General features: G+C 36.4%; 1 protein-coding gene across 1 annotated transcript; it reads right to left on the minus strand.

The window, feature by feature from the left end:
* Positions 1-1,579: 1,579 nt before the first annotated feature.
* LOC145794724 (protein ACCELERATED CELL DEATH 6-like) lies at positions 1,580-21,803 on the minus strand. Its single transcript, XM_082877105.1, has 3 exons — positions 20,916-21,803; positions 2,499-3,031; positions 1,580-1,754 (listed from the first exon to the last, which is right to left on the minus strand). Exons 1-3 carry the CDS (start codon positions 21,697-21,699, stop codon positions 1,614-1,616), a joined length of 1,458 nt encoding a protein of 485 aa, XP_082733231.1. The 5' UTR covers positions 21,700-21,803; the 3' UTR covers positions 1,580-1,613.
* Positions 21,804-22,007: the final 204 nt, after the last annotated feature.

Genomic DNA, 22,007 nt, shown 5'->3' on the forward strand with positions numbered 1-22,007 from the left:
AAAACCCATTTGCAGCCAATAACATGTTTGTGACTAGGAGGAGGAACCAAAACCCAAGTAGCTTGGCGTTGAAGAGCTGTAAATTCTTCAGACATAGCAGCAGCCCAAGCAGGGATAGTAAGAGCAGTAGACCAAGTGGAAGGTTCAATTAGAGAAGAATCAGGAGCAGAAGAAACAGTCAAATGAATGGGAAACTTATGCTTAGACCGAGTAAGCATGGGATGAGTGTTAAGAGAAGAAGCTAACGGAGCATAAGAACTGAAATCAATGTGGACAGAATCAATAGGAAAGGAGGAGTTTGAAAGATCAGGAGCTGAAAGGAGAGGAGCAGCTGTAGGCATAGCAGGAGAAGAAACAGACACAGGAAAAACAGTGCTAGAAGGATCCAGAGGAGCAGCATCAGCTGGAGAGACAGCAGCACCAGCAGATTCAGCAGGAACAGAACCAGAAATAACAGGAGCAGAAGAAGGAATAGACACAGGAGCAGCAGCAGCTGGACTGAAAACAGTAGACTGAGAACTAGAAGGAGAAGAAGAAGATAGAGAAGAGGAGCTGGAATGAGGTGGCCAAAAGAAATCATGAAGTTGAGATAAAGAAGGAACAGTAGAAGGAATTAGAGAAGGATGAGAGACAAAAGGAAAGACAGTCTCATCAAAAATAACATGTCTAGAAAGAAAAACTTTTCCGGAGACAGGATCAAAACACCGATAACCCTTAATAAAAGGATGATACCCAATGAACACACAAGGAGATCTGCCATTACTATTGGCTCCTCTGGAAAATCTGGCTCCTCTTCCTCCTCTGTAAGAGAATCTACCGCGAGAGGCATTACCGCGAGAGGAAAATTCTCTTACAGAGGAGGAAGAGGAGCCAGATTTTCCAGAGGAGCCAATAGTAATGGCAGATCTCCTGGCCATTACTATCGAGGCAGAGGCAGATTTACTCCAAATGCTCCTCACAATTCTCACACTTGTCAAAATAGCATTGAGTTTGTTCTTGAGTTGATGAACATGTGATCTGGATAAGGAGGTGAACCTTTTGGTGAGAAGAGTCCAGACTTCACAACTTGTAGAACATTGGAGAACAGATGTAAACACAGCAGGAGTGAGAGTTGCAGTGATGCAACTCAACAGATGAGAATCGATTTGTTTCCATGCAAGAAACTCTGAATTGGTACTTTCTTTACCAGTAGAATCATGAATTAGTGCAGGAGGACATGGAGAAGAACCATCAACATAGCCTATAAGATTTGTGGCTCGAAGTATGTTCTGAAACTGACTTTTCCAGATCAGAAAATTTGTAGAATTCAATTTGATTGTAACAAATGAATTCAAATTGTTAATCAGAAGAACAAGATTTGCTGGTAGAGAGAAAGCTGCAGACTCCATTGAAGGACCTTGAAGAAGCTTGACTCGTTGGAGTTAATAAGCTCTGATACCATGAGGAATTTGTATATGAAATGAAAAATATCTCTCTTGAATCTTTCTCAAGTACAGAGTTCGCTATTTATACACAATATTCAATTAGTTATGTAACTATCCTATATCTAACTTTATAACTACTAACAGTTACAAATATAACTACTAACAGTTACAAAACAGAACTACTAACAGCTACAAAACAGTTATAACAAACTGAATAACAACTGAACTATCTGAACCTATTTTAATTACAATGCATAGCTTCAGCAGTAGCTTCTTCTGTGACTGGTAGTTCATCGCATTTCCCTCCATCTTTATTGCCGATGTGTCATTCTATAAAGTTAATAGCATTTGGATGAATAGCTAAAATAAAGAGTATGATTGGAGTAGAAATATTTAATACTTAATAGGTAAAATAAAATGTATATTTTATAGTAATATTTAGATAGATAAAATACCTATTACCATTGAAGATGCTGAGACTCTTTAAATGAAGCATGTTAGCTATTATAGCTACCATCAGCATAAGTCACTCCAATGGACTAATTATTACAATAGTTATATTAACAAAAATTTTCAAAGTTAACTACATCTGAAGAGTTTTTGAAGGCTTTTTAAACAGTTTGTGTCTATAAATAGGTAAATAAAAAGTAACGTTGGAGCGTATAGATTAAAAAAGGAATTAGGTAAAATAAATAATATACCTTTTTTATATTTTAGCTAGTGAAAAATAAAGAGTATGATTAGAATCGCTCTAAGCCATATCCAAAATAACCCTTAATCACCTGACTAAATATAATAAACAAACAGAAAAGATTGGTGGTGGACATAGGCTATATTGGCCGAACCAAGTTAAATTTGTCAATTTCTCATGATGATGATTTTTTTTTTTGGTTCCATATTTAATTTTGTCCTACTTTTATTTTTTGATAATAATAATAATAATAATAATAATAATAATAATAATAATAATACAGCACCACTGCATCTACACAACTTTTACAGTTCAAATCTATATAATTGAGATGAAAAAAGTTTGTATAGACGAATCATTAATTATAATAATAATAATAATACCTTGTGAATTGAAGGAGTGTACCCCACGCAACTGAGAGCAGTATCTAAAGCGGTAAAGCCTTTGCCATCCTCTTTCTCTAACCTAACTCTCTTGTCCCATGTCAAAATGATCACTATCTCAGCATGAGCATTCTTTGTGGCCAAAAGCAATGGGGTGTTTCCATCTTCGTCTGTGTCATTGATAAGCATCTCAAGCTCAAGGGCTTTAAGCATATAGCTAACAATGTTGGCTTTCCCACTCTTAGCAGCAACATGAAGAATATTTTGTCCTTGTTTGTTTAGCAACTCTCTTGAATCTGGAAAACGTCGTAGAAACTCCTTAACAACTTCAATATGGCCTTGGCTTGATGCCTCGTGAATGGGATAAGACCCATCACCGTCTCTTTTGTATGTGCAATCAACAAATGTGTCCAGGATGTAGCAAACCCCATCAACATAACCTATGGATGCTGTGTACGAAAGAGGTTTCCTCCCTTTTCTGTCAGGTGCATCCATAAGAGATGACACTGACTTCAATGCTGTCTCAAGAACAACTGCAAATCTTTTTAAAACAAAGATTAAGACCCCAATTCATTAGGAAATAAAAACAAAATAAAATAATGCAACATCACTAGGAGGAGTCAGTTTTAAGCTAAACCAAATTAATGGCATTATGGTTAATTGTTGAATAATATTTAAATTAGCATAGAATAGTTCAATTTACTGGAGTAACATGCAATCATAAATCAACAGCTCTGTTAGATATTATTATTATTATTATTATTATTATTATTATTATTATTATTATTATTATTTTTTATTTTTGGGCAAAATTGGCTTTACTGATTTAGGCCAATTGTACTTTACCGCCTATTATTTAGAAATAGTCAATTACCTTCTTGGTGGTTTGATACCTTTGTGGTTTGATTTGGGACTAAAATGCTACTATTATCTTTTCTATCCAAACTTACAGAATTTGTAATACACTCACTATGTTTGACAATAGGTCTATTTTTCTTTTTAAATTAAGATAAGATTGAAATATAGAAAAACAATTCTACCCTTCGCTTTATCTCTATAAAATCTTTTTTGGGAAAACTTCCACTTTCTCATTTGGGTTGGGGGTTTCTCAACTCACCATCTTCTTAAAAACCCAGTTGTTCTTCTTCCTTTCCCCTTTCCCTCTCCATCTCCCTCTGCCTCCACTTTGGCTGTCGCGAAAACCTTAACGTTGTGTATGGTTAGGGGATTTAAGAAGAGATTTGGAAAAGAAAAGAGAAAAGATAGATGAAATGTGAATAAAATATATCTATATTTCACATAATTTTACATACCTTTTCTCTTTCCTTTTCCAAATCCCTTCCTAAATCTTCTAATCAAATACAACTTAAAAAAACAAAAAAGATTTGAAGTAGATCCAAAGCAAACTCGATGGCGATGGAGTGGACGACGACGCTATTTGCGGCGGAGATGAATCGACAAGCGAAGTAATCGAAGGTGGAGATGGAGGAAGTGGCAGATGAGTGGGTCTCTTTCTCTATCTCTCGATCTTTGCAAGGGTGACGAGAAAGTATAGAGAGTGAAGAGTTGGCCGGAGTGGAGGGGGAAGAGAAAGAGGAGCGGGGCTAGCACCGGTGGCCGGTGTGTGATAGGGAGACAGAGAGGGGCTAGAACGAATGGGGATCGCCACTGGCTGAAGCTGGTGGTCACTGGTGCTGTTTAGTGTAACTGTCAAAACAGATTATAGATTATAACTTAACAGATTATAGATTATGACTTTAATCAGAAGTTGTTAATCTGTTTGGTGCAATTGTTGGATTATAGATTTAAGTTGCTAAGTATTGTTTGTTAAATAAGCTGTTAAGTAGCTTTTTCAATTAACTTTTATTTTTTATTATTCACTATTTGTCTATATTTCTCATAAAAAATAATAATAATATTCTATAGTCCATTTGGGTCTTTTTCTATTTTTAAAAAATAAAAAATAAAAAAATTTAAGAGTATAATCGTGAATTAATATGTCCACAGCTATAGCGATACCGGTTGTCCCTTTACTGCTCTGTTGTATTCCGGACTCGGTTCCGTGGAGTTGGTAGTTGTATCTATCTTGTTGTCGTCCTTTAATTCCATTTGTTTGAGTTATAGAATGTGTTGGGCTTGTTTCGAACAGGTGGGTTGAACCTTGGTCTGAAATTTTGTTGCCAGGTTTTTGGTCGTTCCGCTCGAGCGGGTCTTGTTGCGCTCGAGCGGATATTGCACACTCCCAGTTTTTCGTGTCCCTGCAAAACTTCTGCAGGTGTGATTTTTACGCTCGAGCGGTTGCGCTCGAGCGGGTACTATGGCGCTCAAGCGGATAGTACCTTTTTGGTGTTAGTTCTGGGAGGGGAAAATCTACGCTCGAGCGGACTGGTTTTCGCGCTCGAGCAGATGTGCTTTATTCTTGTGTCTTAGCGCTCGAGCGGGTCTTCTTGCGCTCGAGCGTACCTAGTTTTTGTTCTTGACGCTGGAGCGTAGTGTTCTCCGCTCGAGCGGGAATGTCGTATATCAGTTGGCAGCTGGGCATTTTAAATTCACTTTTTACTTTCTCTCTCTCTCTCTCTCTCTCTCTCTCTCTCTCTCTTACTTTCTAAAAAAGCCATTTTGAGAGTTCCTCTCTCTAGAAACTCCCTTCTCTCTAGGGTTTGATCTAGTTAGAGTGTTTCTTTTTCCTTCGGCCTTTGTAAAAGGTGTGTTGATCGTCGAGGGCTACACATTGATCCGAGAATATTGAGTTTTGGAGCACGTTGAGTTTCTTCATCTTCTTTCCTTGAGCTCCGAATTTGAGGTAGGGATTCTTACTCACTCTTATGGGTTTTAACCTAGATTTTGGGCTTATTGTTTAAATGGTTGATTTTGGGACTTAGGGTTTCAAAATGTGTTAAAGAGGGTTTTGTAATTTTGGGCTCATAATATGTATTTTGGGTTTCAAAATGATGATATAGTTGTTAGTTGGTGATATTTGAACCTTTGAGTTGATATTGAGAGTTGGGGGTAAAAGCACTAATTTGTTGTTTAAAATTAATTGTTATAATTAATTTGGAAAAATTGTAGCTATATGGAATTAAGTTGGAAATAATGAAATTGGTTCATTATATGGTAGAATAATGGAGTTAGATTTATTAATCGCTCACTTTTGAAAACATTGATATTTTATCTATTAGAGCTTTTATTATCTGTCTAGAAATAATTGCTTGGGCTACCGGTGGAGGGTAGTTTTGATTGTTGTAGACAATGCATGATGATTAGGCAAACTAAAACTAATCAATTGGATAAGTCATAGAGTATGACAGTTGGTAGAATACATTAATGTTATGTATTGATTGATTGTGTATATGACCTTTGTGTATATACGTTGTGTATGTGGGAGGAGATAGGGGATGTACTCCACGATTTAGGGGAAGATAGGAGATGGACCTCTAAACCGGATGTTGTTTGGGAGGAGATAGGGGATGGACTCCACTGATACAGCTCATATGCTTGTCAGATAATGTGTTGATATAGCTCATATGCTTATCTTTGGAAGTGTTGATACAGCTCATATACTTGTCATTGGAAGTGTTGATATTGCTAATATGCATATCTGTTGAAATGTGGATACAGCTTGTATGCTTATCTGTTGAGATGTGATACAACTAGTATGTTTATCTATTGTAAAATGGGAAATGTTTAATATTAGTCATTGTCTCATATAAGTGGTTGGCCAGGTTCTGAGCCATTGATGTAAATTATGAAACTGATAGGGAATGGAAACTGATAAGAAATGGAAACGGGTTATGAATTGGTTTATGAAAATTGAACATTTATCAATTGCTAATGTCTTAGTTATTGCTCATACTGTGTTTAGCATACCTCTACTAGGCGTTGGCTCACCCTTTATGGGACATTATTTTCAGGTACAGGTAGTATGCCACCTCCAAGGACATAGCTTGGGTGAGGATGAGAGTTGAAGACTCTTTTTGTTTATTTTGATGTATTACTTGTAAATTCAAGCCAAGGGCTTAATATGTATTGAGTTAGCACTCTTCTTTTTGTAACCAAGTGTTAACTTGGAAAGCTGTAAGCCCATAGGGCATTTGCTTTTGTTGTTAACATGCAATACAGTTATAAGAATTACTCTGATGAATAGAAATGATTGGTTTCTTTTATATCAATGCATGTTTAAAGTAATGGGTTTTATGTATTATTTTGAGGGCGTTACAACTTGGTATCAAAGCGTACCGGGTTCGAATACTTTGGGTACGTGGGAAGTGATTAGGATCACAATGGGTTTGTCTCGCTTGATAGAGACTTAGATGTAGTGTCATATGCTATGTGCTTAATTGATAACATGCTTATGTGACTATGTGGGTATGGAATGTAGTTTCTAGGATGTTGATTGGATCCTTGGGTCTCTAGGAGTCTTATTGGAAAAGCACTTGATCAATGCTATTTCTAACCGGAACTCTAGTAACACCTCGGGACTATCGTTATCCGGAAATGAAATTCGTAAGTGCTTATGTGTTTATGTGCTTACGTGGAGTGAATTACAGTTGTCCATGTATTAGGACGCGAGTGTTTAGTTTTGGCACATTTATGAATGTGCTAACGTTCTTCGTTACCTTTATTAGGATGTCAGGACGAGGACGTGGTAGACGAGGCAGACGTGGTAGGCAGGAGATGCCTTTACCGGATGATATTCCGGCACAGTAGGAGGGGGTTGGCCAGGCCAATGTGGCCGAGCCAGCTGGTCAGGAGGCTATGGGCGCTTTAGCCCGAGGGATAGCCGATGCTTTGAGGGAGTCTGTGGGTATTTTCTGAGCTGAGAATCCAGTTCAGGCTCCAGTTCAGGCCCTGGTTGTTGAGGCAGGGCCTTCCTTCTTGAAGAGGGAATTCTTCCGGTTCAATCCGGACGAGTTTGTTGGGGATCCGAAGAAGCCACTCAAGGCTGACGAGTGGTTGGAACAGATGGAGAAAACGTTCAAGATGCTTGGCATCGAGGACGGGGCTTTAAAGGTGACTTTGGCATCCTTCCAGCTGAAGGGAGATGCGGGTCAATGGTGGAAGTACGAGAAGGGCAGTGTTGGTGGTGCATGGGAGGCGTTTGTGAATGCTTTCCAGGAGAAGTTTTTATCTTCAGCTGCTAGGGAGAAGCTGAGAGAGTAGTTTTTCCAGCTTAAACCGCAGGGCTTGTCAGTGGCCGAGTTTGAGGCTACTTTTACTAGTCTGTCCAAGTTTGCACCTGAACTGGTGGCGTCCGAGGAACGCCGTTGTTTTGAGTTTGAGCGGAAGCTGACGCGTGGACTCAAGTTGAGGGTTGGAGGGTCCTTTATCCGAGAGTACAGACGTTTGGTTGATGCTGCTGCTCATATGGAGAATACGATGCAAGAGGAAGATGAGGGGCAGAGAGGCTCCAAGAGGAGCCAAGATGGTCAGGGTGACGGTAGAAGACAGAGGGGTTCTAACCCTCAGCAGTCTCAGGGAGGTTTGGCTAGATCGACCTTTCTAGTGCCGAGTGCGGGCTCTGGGAGAGGTAGTCAGGGAGGCTTGACTTGTTTTGCGTGTGGCCAGCTGGGTCACAAGTCTTCGGTTTGCCCGCAGAAGGGAGGGGGTCAGCGAGCTGCTTCTTCTTCGGCTAGACCTCAGGGCCAGAGTCAGGGCAGGGGCCAGCCTTTGTCTTGTTATCAGTGTGGTCAGCCTGGGCACCTGAAGAGGTATTGCCCACAGTTGAGTGCTACTTCAGGAGTGTCTGGTTCTAGGCAGACGCAGAGTTATCAGCCAGCTCAGTCTATGCAGGCCTCGAGGGCCAATCAGGGAGCTTCGTCATCCCAGTCAGTGCAGCAGTCTTTTGCTCCTAGAGGTGAGCAGGTAGGTCAGGGGCCTACAGGGCGCGTGTATGCTGTTACCGCGCAGGATCTTGTACCTACTCCGTCAGTTGTGAGAGGTACCTTCTTGTTTTGCAACTCGGTTGCTAATGTATTGATTGATACGGGTGCATCTCATTCTTTTGTGTCTCCTATATGTGTAGTATCACCTGTTGGTGTTGAGTTGATCTTGAAACAAGGTGTTAGAGGTTGTGATATAGAGGTCGCCGACCATAGGCTTCATTTTCCTTTTGTTGTCATGCCCATGAAGGGTTTTGATGTTATTTTGGGTATGGACTGGCTATCGTCATACCGGGCTGTTATTGATTGCTACCGCTAGAGGGTCACGATTTATACCTTGAACGGGGAGTGTTTCCATTTCTTGGGGGATCGGGTTGGTAGTGTGTTGCCACCGATGTATGATCTGCGGGGGCAGAATAAGCTTAGTGGTCTACTTGCTAGCTTTATGAGTGGTGAGTGTGATGAGACTCAGATTGTATTGCCAAGGGTGGTTTGTGAGTATTCAGATGTTTTTCCCGAGGATCTCGTTAGTTTACTACCTCACCGAGAGATAGAGTTCTCTATTGATTTAGTGCCTGACACAGCGCCGATTTCTATGGCACCTTATCGTTTTGCCCCAGCCGAGTTGAGTGAGTTGAAGATTCAGCTCCAGGAATTGCTAGATAAGGGTTTTGTTTGCCCTAGTGTTTTGCCGTGGGGAGCACCGGTCCTCTTTGCTAAAAAGAAAGATGGTGCCTTGAGATTATGTATAGACTACCGGAAGTTAAATCGGGCTACGGTCAAGAATAAGTACCCTATGCCCCGTATAGATGATCTGTTTGACCAGTTGAAGGGTTCCCGTTATTTCTCTAAGATAGACTTGAGATCAGGTTACCACCAGTTGAGGGTTAGGGAGGAGGATATTCCTAAGACGGCATTCCGTACGCGGTATGGCCATTATGAGGTTCTGGTGATGCCATTCGGGCTTACCAATGCACCAGCAGTCTTTATGGACTTGATGAACCGGATCTTCCGGGAATTCTTGGATCGATTTGTAGTCGTTTTCGTGGACGACATTCTTATCTATTCGCCTTCTGAGGAGGAGCACGAGGAACACTTGAGAGTGGTACTCGAGTTGCTTAGAGCCCATAGGCTGTATGCTAAGTTTGGGAAGTGTGACTTCTGGCTAGGAGAGGTCAAATTCTTAGGCCATGTGGTATCCGAGAAAGGGGTGTCTGTTGATACATCCAAGGTAGAGGCAGTGCAAGATTGGGCACAACCTAAGAGTGTGTTTGAGATCCGCAGTTTTCTGGGATTAGCTGGGCATTACCGTCGGTTTGTGAAAGATTTCTTCAGGCTAGCTTCACCGTTGACTAGATTGACGCGAAAAAGGGTCAAGTTTGTGTGGAGTGAGACTTGCGAAAAGTCGTTCCAAGAGTTGAAAATTAGGTTGACCACCGCTCCGATTTTGATTATTCCGGAGAGAGGGTTGGGTTATGCAGTCTATTGTGATGCCTCACAAGAGGGTTTGGGTTGTGTGTTGATGCAAGAGGGGAAAGTGGTAGCTTATGGCTCACGTCAGTTGAAAATACACGAGGAGAATTACCTTACACACGACCTATAGTTAGCAGCAGTGATCTTTGCCTTGAAGATTTGGAGGCACTACCTTTATGGTGAGAGGTTCGAGGTGTTCTTGGACCACAAACGTTTGAAGTATCTGTTTACACAGAGACACTTGAATTTGAGGCAGAGGAGATGGATGGAGTTCATTGAGGACTATGATTTTGAGTTGCACTATCACCCGGGAAAGGCCAATGTTGTGGTCGATGCCCTTAGTAGGAAATCCATTAGTGTTGTAGCTTGTGTAGCCATCCGGGAATGAGAGATGTTGGGTATACTTGGCGAGTTTGATTTGCTTCTGGGCGAATCTGTTGAGGCTGTGGCCTTGTTTTCTGTTGTTGCGCAGCCTACACTTGTGACTCGAGTGTTAGAGGCACAGAGAGGTGACCTTGAGGTAGAGTCCCTCCGAGAGAAGATCTCTAGTGGGAAGATTGAGAAAGGTTTGACGGTGTATCCCGACCAGAGTATGAGATACCGAGACCGTTTATTTGTGCCGGAGTCTTGCCGAGAGGAAGTACTCCGAGAGTTCCATCATTCACGTCTTGCGGTGCATCCGGGAGGCACTAAGATGTATCGGGATTTGGGTCGCCAGTTTTGGTGGCGGGGTATGAAGAGAGATGTGGCTGTTTTCGTATCGAAGTGCCTTACTTGTCAACAAGTGAAGGCCAAGCATCAGAGGCCAGCGGGTTTGTTGCAACCCTTGATTAGTGCTGAGTGGAAGTGGGAGCATGTCACTATGGACTTCATTGTAGGTCTTCCGAGGACTCAGCGGGGTAGTGATGCCATTTGGGTGGTTGTAGACCGGTTGACTAAGTCGGCGCACTTCATTCCTATGCGCGTGAGAGATTCGGTAGATCATCTCGCCGACTTGTATATTCGAGACATAGTGAGATTGCACGGAGTCCCAGTGACGATCGTCTCCGATAGAGATCCTCGTTTTACTGCTAGGTTGTGGCAGAGTTTGCAGTGTGCCTTGGGCACTAAGTTGACTTTTAGTACGGCTTATCATCCTCAGACTGACGGGCAGTCCGAGCATACTATTCAGATCCTTGAGGATATGCTTCGAGGTTGTGTCCTTGACTTTAGTGGGACGTGGGAGAGGCACTTTCCCTTGGTGGAGTTTGCCTACAACAATAGTTTTCAATCTAGCATCGGTATGGCACCGTTTGAGGCCTTGTATGGCCAACCGTGTAGGTCTCCAGTGTGTTGGGCCGAGGTGGGTGATGCACCTTTGTTGGGTCCGAAGTTGGTTAGGGAGACGACGGAGAAAGTTGAGCTTATCCGTAGGAGGCTTGTTGCAGCCTAGAGTCGCCAAAAGAGTTATGCCGACCGTAGGAGGAGGCCTTTGGCGTTTGAGGTAGGTGATCATGTCTTCTTGAAAATATCACCTAGGCGAGGTTTGATGAGGTTTGGGAAGAGTGGCAAGTTATCCCATCGGTTTATTGGTCCCTTTGAGATCCTTGAGAGGGTAGGTGAGGTTGCTTATCTTTAGCTTTACCGCCACAGTTGTCCGGAGTGCATGATGTGTTTCATGTGAGTATGCTTCGGAAGTATGAGCCGGATCCGTCCCATGTGTTAGATTGGACCGACTTGGAGGTAGATGAGGATGCCTCGTATGAGGAGAGACCGGTTCGGGTCTTGGATAGGCGGGATCAAGTCCTGCGTGGCAAGACCATTCCTTTGGTGAAGGTTTTGTGGAAACATCATGGAGTGGAGGAAGCCACTTGGGAACGTGAGTTGGAAGTCCGCGAGAAATATCCGGACTTGTTTGTTGATGTGTAACCATGTGTTGGTAATTTTGTAATATCGTTGAACTTTAAGAACATTATATGTGTCTTAAGTTGTAAAACATTGTGAATGTTTTGGTTAATGGAAATTTGTTATAACATTGCATATGTTCAATGTATTGTGGAAATGCAGGCATGTTGTTAATGTTGCATGTATTATGGAATTGTGGAAAATGAGTTGAAATTGGTAAATTTCAAAAGAATGCATGTTGATAATGCAGGTTGTTATGAATAATGTGTTATGCCTCTTGAAAAGAGATGGGATTGACCGGTAATGGGTCGGGTTGTTTAATATTATGTTGTAATATTGATTGAGAATGGAGAGAACCTGTTTTTGAAAAACCTGTGTTTAATTTTGGGGACGAAATTCTTCAAGGGGGGGAGGTTATAGCGATCCCGGTTGTCCTTTACTGCTCTGTTGTATTCCGGACTCGGTTCCGTGGAGTTGGTAGTTGTATCTATCTTGTTGTCGTCCTTTAATTCCATTTGTTTGAGTTATAGGATGTGTTGGGCTTGTTTCGAACAGGTGGGTTGAACCTTGGTCTGAAATCTTGTTGCCAGGTTTTTGGTCGTTCCGCTTGAGCAGATATTGCACACTCCCAGTTTTTCGTGTCTTTGTAAAACTTCTGCAGGTGTGATTTTTACGCTCGAGCGGGTTCCTTTACGCTCAAGCGGTTGCGCTCAAGCAGGTACTCTGGCACTCGAGCGGGTAGTACCTTTTTGGTGTTAGTTCTGGGAGGGGAAAATCTACGCTCGAGCGGACTGGTTTTCGCGCTCGAGCGGATGTGCTTTATTCTTGTGTCTTGGCGCTCGAGCGGGTCTTCTTGCGCTCGAGCGTACCTAGTTTTTGTTCTTGACGCTCGAGCGTTGTGTTCTCCGCTTGAGCGGGAATGTCGTATATCAATTGGCAGCTGGGCGTTTTAAATTCACTTTTTACTTTCTCTCTCTCTCTCTTACTTTCTAAAAAAACCATTTTGAGAGTTCCTCTCTCTAGAAACTCCCTTCTCTCTAGGGTTTGATGTGTTTCTTTTTCCTTCGGCCTTTGTAAAAGGTGTGTTGATCGTCGAGAGCTACACATTGATCCGAGAATATTGAGTTTTGGAGCACGTTGAGTTTCTTCATCTTCTTTCCTTGAGCTCCGAATTTGAGGTAGGGATTCCTACTCACTCTTATGGGTTTTAACCTAGATTTTGGGCTTATTGTTTAAATGGTTGATTTTGGGACTTAGGGTTTCAAAATGTGTTAAAGAGAGTTTTGTGATTTTGGGCTCATAATATGTATTTTGGGTTTCAAAATAATGATATAGTTGTTGGTTGGTGATATTTGAACCTTTGAGTTGATATTGAGAGTAGGGGGTAAAAGCCCTAATTTGTTGTTTAAAATTAATTGGTATAATTAATTTGAAAAAATTGTAGCTATATGGAATTAAGTTGGAAATAATGAAATTGGTTCATTATATGGTAGAATAATGGAGTTAGATTTATTAATCGCTCACTTTTGAAAACATTGATATTTTATCTATTAGAGCTTTTATTATCTGTCTAGAAATAATTGCTTGGGCTACCGGTGGAGGGTAGTTTTGATTGTTGTAGACAATGCATGATGATTAGGCAAACTAAAACTGATCAATTGGATAAGTCATAGAGTGTGACGGTTGGTAGAATACATTAACGTTATGTATTGATTGATTGTGTATATGACATTTGTGTATATACGTTGTGTGTGGGGGAGGAGATAGGGGATGTACTCCACGGTTTAGAGGAAGATAGGGGATGAACCTCTAAACCGGATGTTGTTTGGGAGGAGATAGGGGATGGACTCCACTAATACAGCTCATATGCTTGTCAGATAATGTGTTGATATAGCTCATATGCTTATCTTTGGAAGTGTTGATACAGCTCATATACTTGTCATTGGAAGTGTTGATATTGCTAATATGCATATCTGTTGAAATGTGGATACAGCTTGTATGCTTATCTATTGAGATGTGATACAACTAGTATGTTTATTTATTATAAAATGGGAAATGTTTAATATGGGTCAGTGTCTCATATAAGTGGTTGGCCAATTGTGAAACTGATAGGAAATGGAAACTGATAAGAAATGGAAACGGGTTATGAATTGGTTTATGAAAATTGAACATTTATTAATTGCTAATGTCTTAGTTATTGCTCATACTGTGTTTAGCACTCTACTAGGCGTTGGCTCACCCTTTATGGGACATTATTTTCAGGTACATGTAGTATGCCACCTCCAAGGACATAGCTTGGGTGAGGATGAGAGTTGAAGACTCTTTCTGTTTATTTTGATGTATTACTTGTAAATTCAAGCCAAAAGCTTAATATGTATTGAGTTAGCACTCTTCTTTTTGTAACCAAGTGTTAACTTGGAAAGCTGTAAGCCCATAGGGCATTTGCTTTTGTTGTTAACATGCAATACAGTTGTAAGAATTACTCTGATGAATAGAAATGATTGGTTTCTTTTATATCAATGCATGTTTAAAGTAATGGGTTTTATGTATTATTTTGAGAGCGTTACAACAGTAGAAGCTGATAATCAGAAGCAAGATGTGAGTAACTTCTCAGAATCAACTTTTTTGACTTAAAATAAGATGTTAAAATCAGAAACTGTTTGAAATAAATTTAACCAAACAGTCCAAAATAACTTTTTAAAAACCAAAAATCATAAATTGACTCAAAAAAGTCCCAGCAAACACCCCCACTATTTTATTTCTTGTATCCCAAGACCCACATGTTCTCATCCCGATTTGTTGAATGGTCATTCATAAACCCATGAAAGAGAAATGAAACATTCTGCTCCTCTTTTTTATTTTATTTTATATTTTTGTTGCCCTGTTTGTTGATGACTTTTGTTCTTTCCGAAAAGATAATCAACCACATAAGATCTTTGGCTACATGTATACATATATAACAGTATGAGATTAAATTAAAAATAGAGTTAAGAAGTAAGAAAAATTATGTGATTAAATACTAATTGTATAACAGAAGAGATGGAATGAGATAATATAAAGGCAAAACATAGGCTTGACTGGAGATGTGGTTGGGACTTGTGAGACTGCCATGGGTCTCAGTCCAACAATCACAGTTCATTTTGCTACGTTATGTATGTATCTTATAAACATAGCTCATCATTTCATCAAATTTCTTTTCTTTTTTCAAATAAAATAAAATAAATGATTTATTTTTAAAATTATTTTTGTCGTTCATAATTTAAGAATATTTTGAAAAAATAGTTAAAAGTTGACATTTTAATATTTTTTTTAAAAAAATATATATAAAAAATATGAGAGATGATATTATTTAAAATATGTTAAAAGTTTAAAAGTGACTTTTAACACATTTTTCAAAAAAGACATTAGTTATGGTTATCAGATCAATATAATTTTAATCTGCATAACCCAACAAAAATGAATGGTTTAAATTGGAGGAAACCCGTGATGGCCGGGAAAAAATCCAATGAAACAATTATATCATGTCATTTTGGTAATATGATATAAGAAATCAATCATTGCCTACTATGTAGGTGTATTCAGGCCTACTGTGTATATATGAGGTAATTATTCATTAATTCTGAAATATAGGGAGGTATTATTTCATAACATTGTGATTAGTGGATAAAATCGATAGATGGGGTATTATGTTAGGTGATTGGAAACATGAGGAGACATATTAAATAATGATTGTTTGAGGAGTACAGATACGTGATACTCCAAAAACATTGAATAATTTTTCGTATATATGGCAATTAGTCGGATAAGTTGAATAGGTGGCTACAACTACGTGGTGGGATTCACTTTTTCTATGTGATATATTATTATTGAATGGTGATACCTCGTGTGAATGATGACATGATATCATTGTTGTATTAAAATTTTGAAAAAGTCTAGGATCCCAAAATAGGTATGTGTGGTAAAGACAATCGATAAAATGTGAAGTTTACAAGTGAAATGAATTTAAATTACTGATTCTTATTTTAAGATAAATTCGAAGTAGATAATTCTAAAATCTATATCTATATATTATATAAGAAAAAGAGACTTTTAGTGAGAAATCTTCTAAGAGCTTCAAATCCTCATTTTAATTTTCTTGATTTTCTTAATTTTAAACAATTAAGAAAATCTCCATTGACTAACTTTTATTTGATAATCCCATATCGAGAAAAGAATGAAAAAAATGAGTTGCTTTACTCATATAAAATAAATCTTATACTCTCATCCCATTTAGTGAGGAGTCTTGTGAGAGTTTCAATATCTCATATTAATTTTCTTAATTTTAAATAATTAAGAAAATCTCGATTGGTTAGTTTTTATTTGATAATCCCACATCGGGAAAATAAAGGAAAAAAATGAGTTGTTTTACTTATACAAAATGAATTTTATACTCCCATCCCATTTAATATTGTAGTGTTGTGCATGTTTCAATTCAATATAGTTTAAATTTTAAAAGTTTTAATTAATTAATTATGACCAAGATGATTATGCTAAATCATTTTTGATTTGATTGATCCGTTGGTTTAAAAGTGATTTTAGAAATTTTATCAAAATATATTGATTAAATTTGAAATAAACTAATTGATATAAGCAAAATGAGATTTTTAGTGAGAAAACCCTATGATCAATATCGCATATTCACTTTTTTGATTTTCTTAATTTCAAAAAAATCCACATTGGCTAGCTTTCATTTAATTTTATTTTTTACTCTCACATAGATGTTTTGATTTTAAAAATAATTTTGTATGATATTTTGAAACTCTCCTAATATTTAATTTCAAACTAATTACAATCATACATCAAGAGAAAGAAAAAATAAGTTGTTTCACTTATATAAAGTGTTACAATCCCACATTGAAAAAAAAAATTAAAAAAAAAAAAAAAAAAGGTTGTTATAAAGGGAGTTTTGAGGGAGAAGCTTTTTAGAAACTCCAAACTCTCATTCTAAAATTATTGAATTGTCTTAGTTTTAAATAAGGGCAATGATTGGTGACCACAAATTCTGTGGCTCAAATGACCCGAAAATGCCAAAACGACGTCGTTTCGGGGCCAAAACGACGTCGTTTCATTTTGGGTACAAAACAACTCTGAAAATGCCAAAACAACGTCGTTTTAGTATTTTTGGGCCATTTGAGCCACAGAATTTGTGGCCACCAAACATTTTCCTTTAAATAATTAAAAAAATTCTCATTGGCTAGCTTTCATTTACTTTTTATTTTACAATCCCACATCGGGGAAAAAAAAATAAACAGTGAATTGTTTTATTTACATAAAGTGAATCTTATGCTCCAATTTATATAAATTATTGAATTTTTTTAATTTTAAACAATTAAGAAAATCCTCATTAACTAGCTTCCATTTAAATTTTATTTTATAATCTCACATTATGAAAAGAAGGAAAAAGTGAATTGTTTCACTTATATAAAGTGAATCTTATACTCTCATTTATATTAACAAAAGAAGATTTTTAGTGAGAAGCCCTATAATCAATACATTTTTTTTATTTTTTTAATTTTAAACAATTAAATAAAATCTCCAATGGTTAGCTCTCATTTAACTTTTATTTTACTATCCTACATAGATTTTGAATTTAAAAATAATTTTGTATGAGATTTTGAAACTCTTATAATATTTAACTTTAAAATAATTACAATCCCACATCGAGAAAAGAAAGAAAAAGTGAGTTATTTTACTTATATGAAGTGAATTTTATGTTCCTATTTAATATTATAATATTGTGCATATTTTAGTTTAAGATGGTTTAAATTTTAAAATAAAATTTAAAAGTTTTAATTAATCAATTTTGTTGTAAATTGGTTGGTCTTTTAACTTAGCTGACTAGGCTGAATCATTTTTGATTTAACTGATTCACTAGTTTAACTGCAATTTTAGCTGTTTTATCAAAATATATTGCTTAGATTTATTTGATTTGAAATAAACTAAGATTGACCATATTAAAAATTGAACAACTAAGATTACTTAATTAGGAATGAACTTCCAATCCAAACAACTGTTAACTTTTATTGCACAATCCCACATCAAGAAAATGAGGGAAAATGAGTTGTTTTACTATATAAACCTTATATTCTAATTCGATATTATAATGCTATGTATGTTTCAGTTCAAGACGGTTTAAATTTTAAAATTAAAATAATATTTAAAAGTTTGAATTGATTAATTTTTGTATAAATTGGTTGGTCCTTTGATCTAGGGGATAGGGTGAACCGTTTTTAGTTTGACTGATTTGTTGGTTTAACTGTGATTTTAGCGGTTTTATCAAAATATATTAGTTAAATTTGTTTGATTTGAAATAAATTAAAAATTGGCCTAATTAAAGATTAAACGGCTAAGATTGCTTAATTTGAAATAAACTTCCCGCCCAAACAATTGTTAACTTTTAAACAATTAAGAAAATCTCCATTAGCTAGCTTCCATTTAACTGTTATTTTATAATCTCACAAGGAGAAAAGAATGAAAAAGTGAATTGTCTCACTTACATAATGTAAATCTTATGCTCCCATTTATCTAAGCAAAAGGAGATCTTTAGTGAGAAGGCTTACGATCAATATATCATACTAATTTTTTTTATTTTCTTAATTTTAAACAATTAAGAAAATCCCTATTGACTAGCTTCCATTTAACTTTTATTTTATAATCCTACAAAGAGTTTTTGATTTTAAAAATAATTTTGTATGAGATTTTGAAACTCTCATAGTATCTCTACTTAAAAGTACTCTTTTATAAAATATATAGATATATCGATAATCTCAATGTCACTCTTAGTACTCATTAATACAAAAATTATGAGATAATTAAGATAATTTTAAATTTGTATTTAAAACTTATAAATTATGAGATAAATTATTATAATTTTAAATTTATATTGTGTCGATTTTAAATTTAAATTAATAAATTATTTTTCATATTTAGTGACAGTTTAAATTTTAATAAAATAAAATTTAAACGTTTTAATTAATTAATTTTTGTATAAGCTGGTTGGTCTTTTGACCTAACTGATTAAGTTAAACCGTTTTTGGTTTGAATGATTTGCTGGGTTAACTGTGATTTTAGTGATTTTACATGTTACGATAATTCTTTCTTACTCATTAAGTTTTTAAAATTTCTTTAATTATTTCCCTTTCAAAAACCAATATGATAATTTTTTTAAATTCATATATTTTTATTCTAAAATAGTGAAGTATTAAAACTATATCATTTTTTTTTATAACAAGGTATAATTTTAATTATTAATTGTCAATACAACAATTTTAATCTATCTATACTATATATTATAGTAAAGGAATATTTGAAACAAAACCCTTAAATTTATATATAAAATTTTATTTACAAAAGACAGAATATATAAAAATTAAATATAATTATCGTATTTTTAATAAATAATATATTATTTTATCTCATGCATAACACGGATGATAGGCTAATTAGAGTATTATTGTAAAGTTTTAGTTCGTCACGGACCTTATGGAAGAAAAACCTCACTTTTAATAAAATATGGTACTATAAATTAATTGGCTCATATTTGTCTCCAATTCATTGTTGGGGGATCATACCTCTTCTCTATATACCTTTTCATATTATTTTTATGGGTTTTAATTTAAACCCACACTAATGATCCGAACCCACATTAAAGTAAAAAATTAATTTCATCGAACAACTATAAACTTGAGAACAAATCACATTTTATTTTATAAAATAGATGGTTCAAATTTAATTATATTTTATATTTACAATTTTGTGATGAATTTGATTTTTTATTATGAATGACCTTTATTATGGGGCCAATGAGATAGACAGTTCGGAATATTGATGTGGTTCTAGAGTGAAACTTACAATAAGAGTATAGAGAGGTATGAAGAAATGAGATATGAAGAAGAGCTTATCCCGTTGTTGGGCTTTATGGAACCACCGTGAAACGGTGATTTGAATTGTTAATTTTGTTTGAATTTATGTGTAGATTATTCTAAAAAAAAATCAAATTGATTAAATAATTATTACTATATAATTTTGTTATTTTCTCGTCAAAAAATTGAAAGGTCAATTTCTAAAATTATACAATTGTTTTTTTTTTTTGAATTTGTATCTGATAAAATTATGTAGTAAATATATTTATAGAATTAATGTGATTTTTTGGGTACACATAAAATTTAACAAAATAAATAGTTCAAATTATCGAAATAAGTCTCATAACAAGCCATACAAAGCCTAACAGTACCTAGAGAAAGCAAATATTTCAAATTATCAAAATAAATTCCGTGATGAGTCAGTCCAACAGTACCTTATGTGTGGATCGGAGAAAAGCTCACTCAAATTAATTAGGGGAAATGTTTGGGCCTCGAATGGTTGAGGCTCAAATGCCTTGAATTTCTTGTTTTTATTTTTTTATTTGTTGGGCTGTGTTGGTTGTTGTTGTTTTTATTTTTATTTTTTTTATTTGTTGGGCTGTGTTGGTTTAGTTATTTTTATTTTTTATTTTTTCTGGAAGGATGGTTATGTGTAAGGGTGTACCAAAAAATTAGATATCCTGCACCCACTCAGCTTGTATAGTTTGATATAGTGAGTGAGTTGGGTTGAACTGGTTAGATGATAAAATTGACTGATCAATTAGAAATAAAAAATATAGTAAAGACTCGTACAAAATATATGAAATTAAGAAATTTTAAACCAGCAGTCTAAATAATCAGTTAATTTTATCACTCAATTAGTCCAACTCAGACTGAGTTGGCGTGGGATGTCCACCCTATCATTCCAAAAAAAAAAAAAACCAAACCAACACAGCCCAAAAAAAATAATAATAATAAAATAAATAAAATAAAAAGAAGAGAGAGGAATTGTCGAGGCCCCTGGCACTGCCGATTAATTAATTAGAATCAATGAAATTGAGTTATAGAAAACAACATGTTGTATATAAAGAAACAGAAAAGTTAGGGATCATAAAAAAGAAATTTGATAAAAATGATCATGAAAGATTTATGATATTTGGATTACCTAATTAGTGTATGGTGTTTTATTCTAAGTGTAATTTAAGGATCACAAAACTTTCATAATTACTTTATGAAAAATTTTTCATAATACCTAGCATTGCTGATAAAAAAAAATAAATAGTGGTAAAAGATTGAATTACCCTTGTTCCTTGTTGTAATAGCAATGTGCAGAAGTGGTTGGCCATCCTTGAGCATATTTTGAGCGTCAACATTCGAAGCAACGAATTGCATCATAAGCTCAAAAAGCTCCTGATGCCCTGCTTTGGCGGCCATATACAAGGGTGACTTTTTTTCCAGATTCGGAACACATGAAGTTAATAGACTTCCAGCCCCCGTAAACAAAAACAAAGCCACCTCGTATTGATGATTCTTCACGGCCATATGCAATGGAGTATTCCCTTGTTTATTTTGCCCCTTTGTGACATCTAAAATGTCCTGCTCTGCTTCAGTTTCTCGCCCAGAAGAAATCGCAAACCGTAAAGCATTACTGATCAAAGACTGGACTATAGATAGATGACCACCAGCTGCAGCAAGATGTAGAGGATGATCATCGTTGCAGTTTTTGCTCTTGAAAAGGTCTGGGCAGCTACTTTGGATTGGTTCCACTAGATGGTGATGGCCTAGTATTGCGGCGATATGAAGAATCGTGTCGTCTCGCGGGGTGAGTTGGTTGAGAAGATTGAGTTGGGAGTCTTGTTGTAGTGCTGTTCTCAGGCCATGGATGTCTCCAGCTATAGCTGCCCTGTATATTGCAGCTTCCATAGAATTAGATCTCCCAAAATCAGACGCCTCATATTCGTATCTGTCATGTGTATCACGATCCTCTGTTTTTGTAAAATGTATTCCCCTGCCTGCTTCCATCTGTATATCAGATAAAACCATACACAGCTGTACTACAGGCTCATCTGTCGCCATTGTATCCATTTCAGAAGCACGGCTTGCACCTATCTCTCTCTCTTTCTCTCTCTCCCTCTCTCCCTCCGTCTCTCTCCCTCCATCTCTGTTTGTGTTTGGTTGTTGTACTCCTGTGTTAGTGTTTATGTGTGGTTAATATAACTCTCCGCATATCATATATACATATAGAGAGAGAGAGAAGGAGAGGACGATTCCATCCCCGGGCTGTTTGGGTCTGTTCGTTTTGTTGGAAATTTCTTAAAAGTTTCATAACTTTATTTGCATTTTATTTTATTTTATATTTATATTTATTTATTTATATATTTCTTTTAACATCT

This window comes from Camellia sinensis, chromosome 7, assembly GCF_055761805.1.
Source record: "Camellia sinensis isolate YWXY chromosome 7, ASM5576180v1, whole genome shotgun sequence".
NCBI classification, from domain to species: Eukaryota; Viridiplantae; Streptophyta; class Magnoliopsida; order Ericales; family Theaceae; genus Camellia; species Camellia sinensis.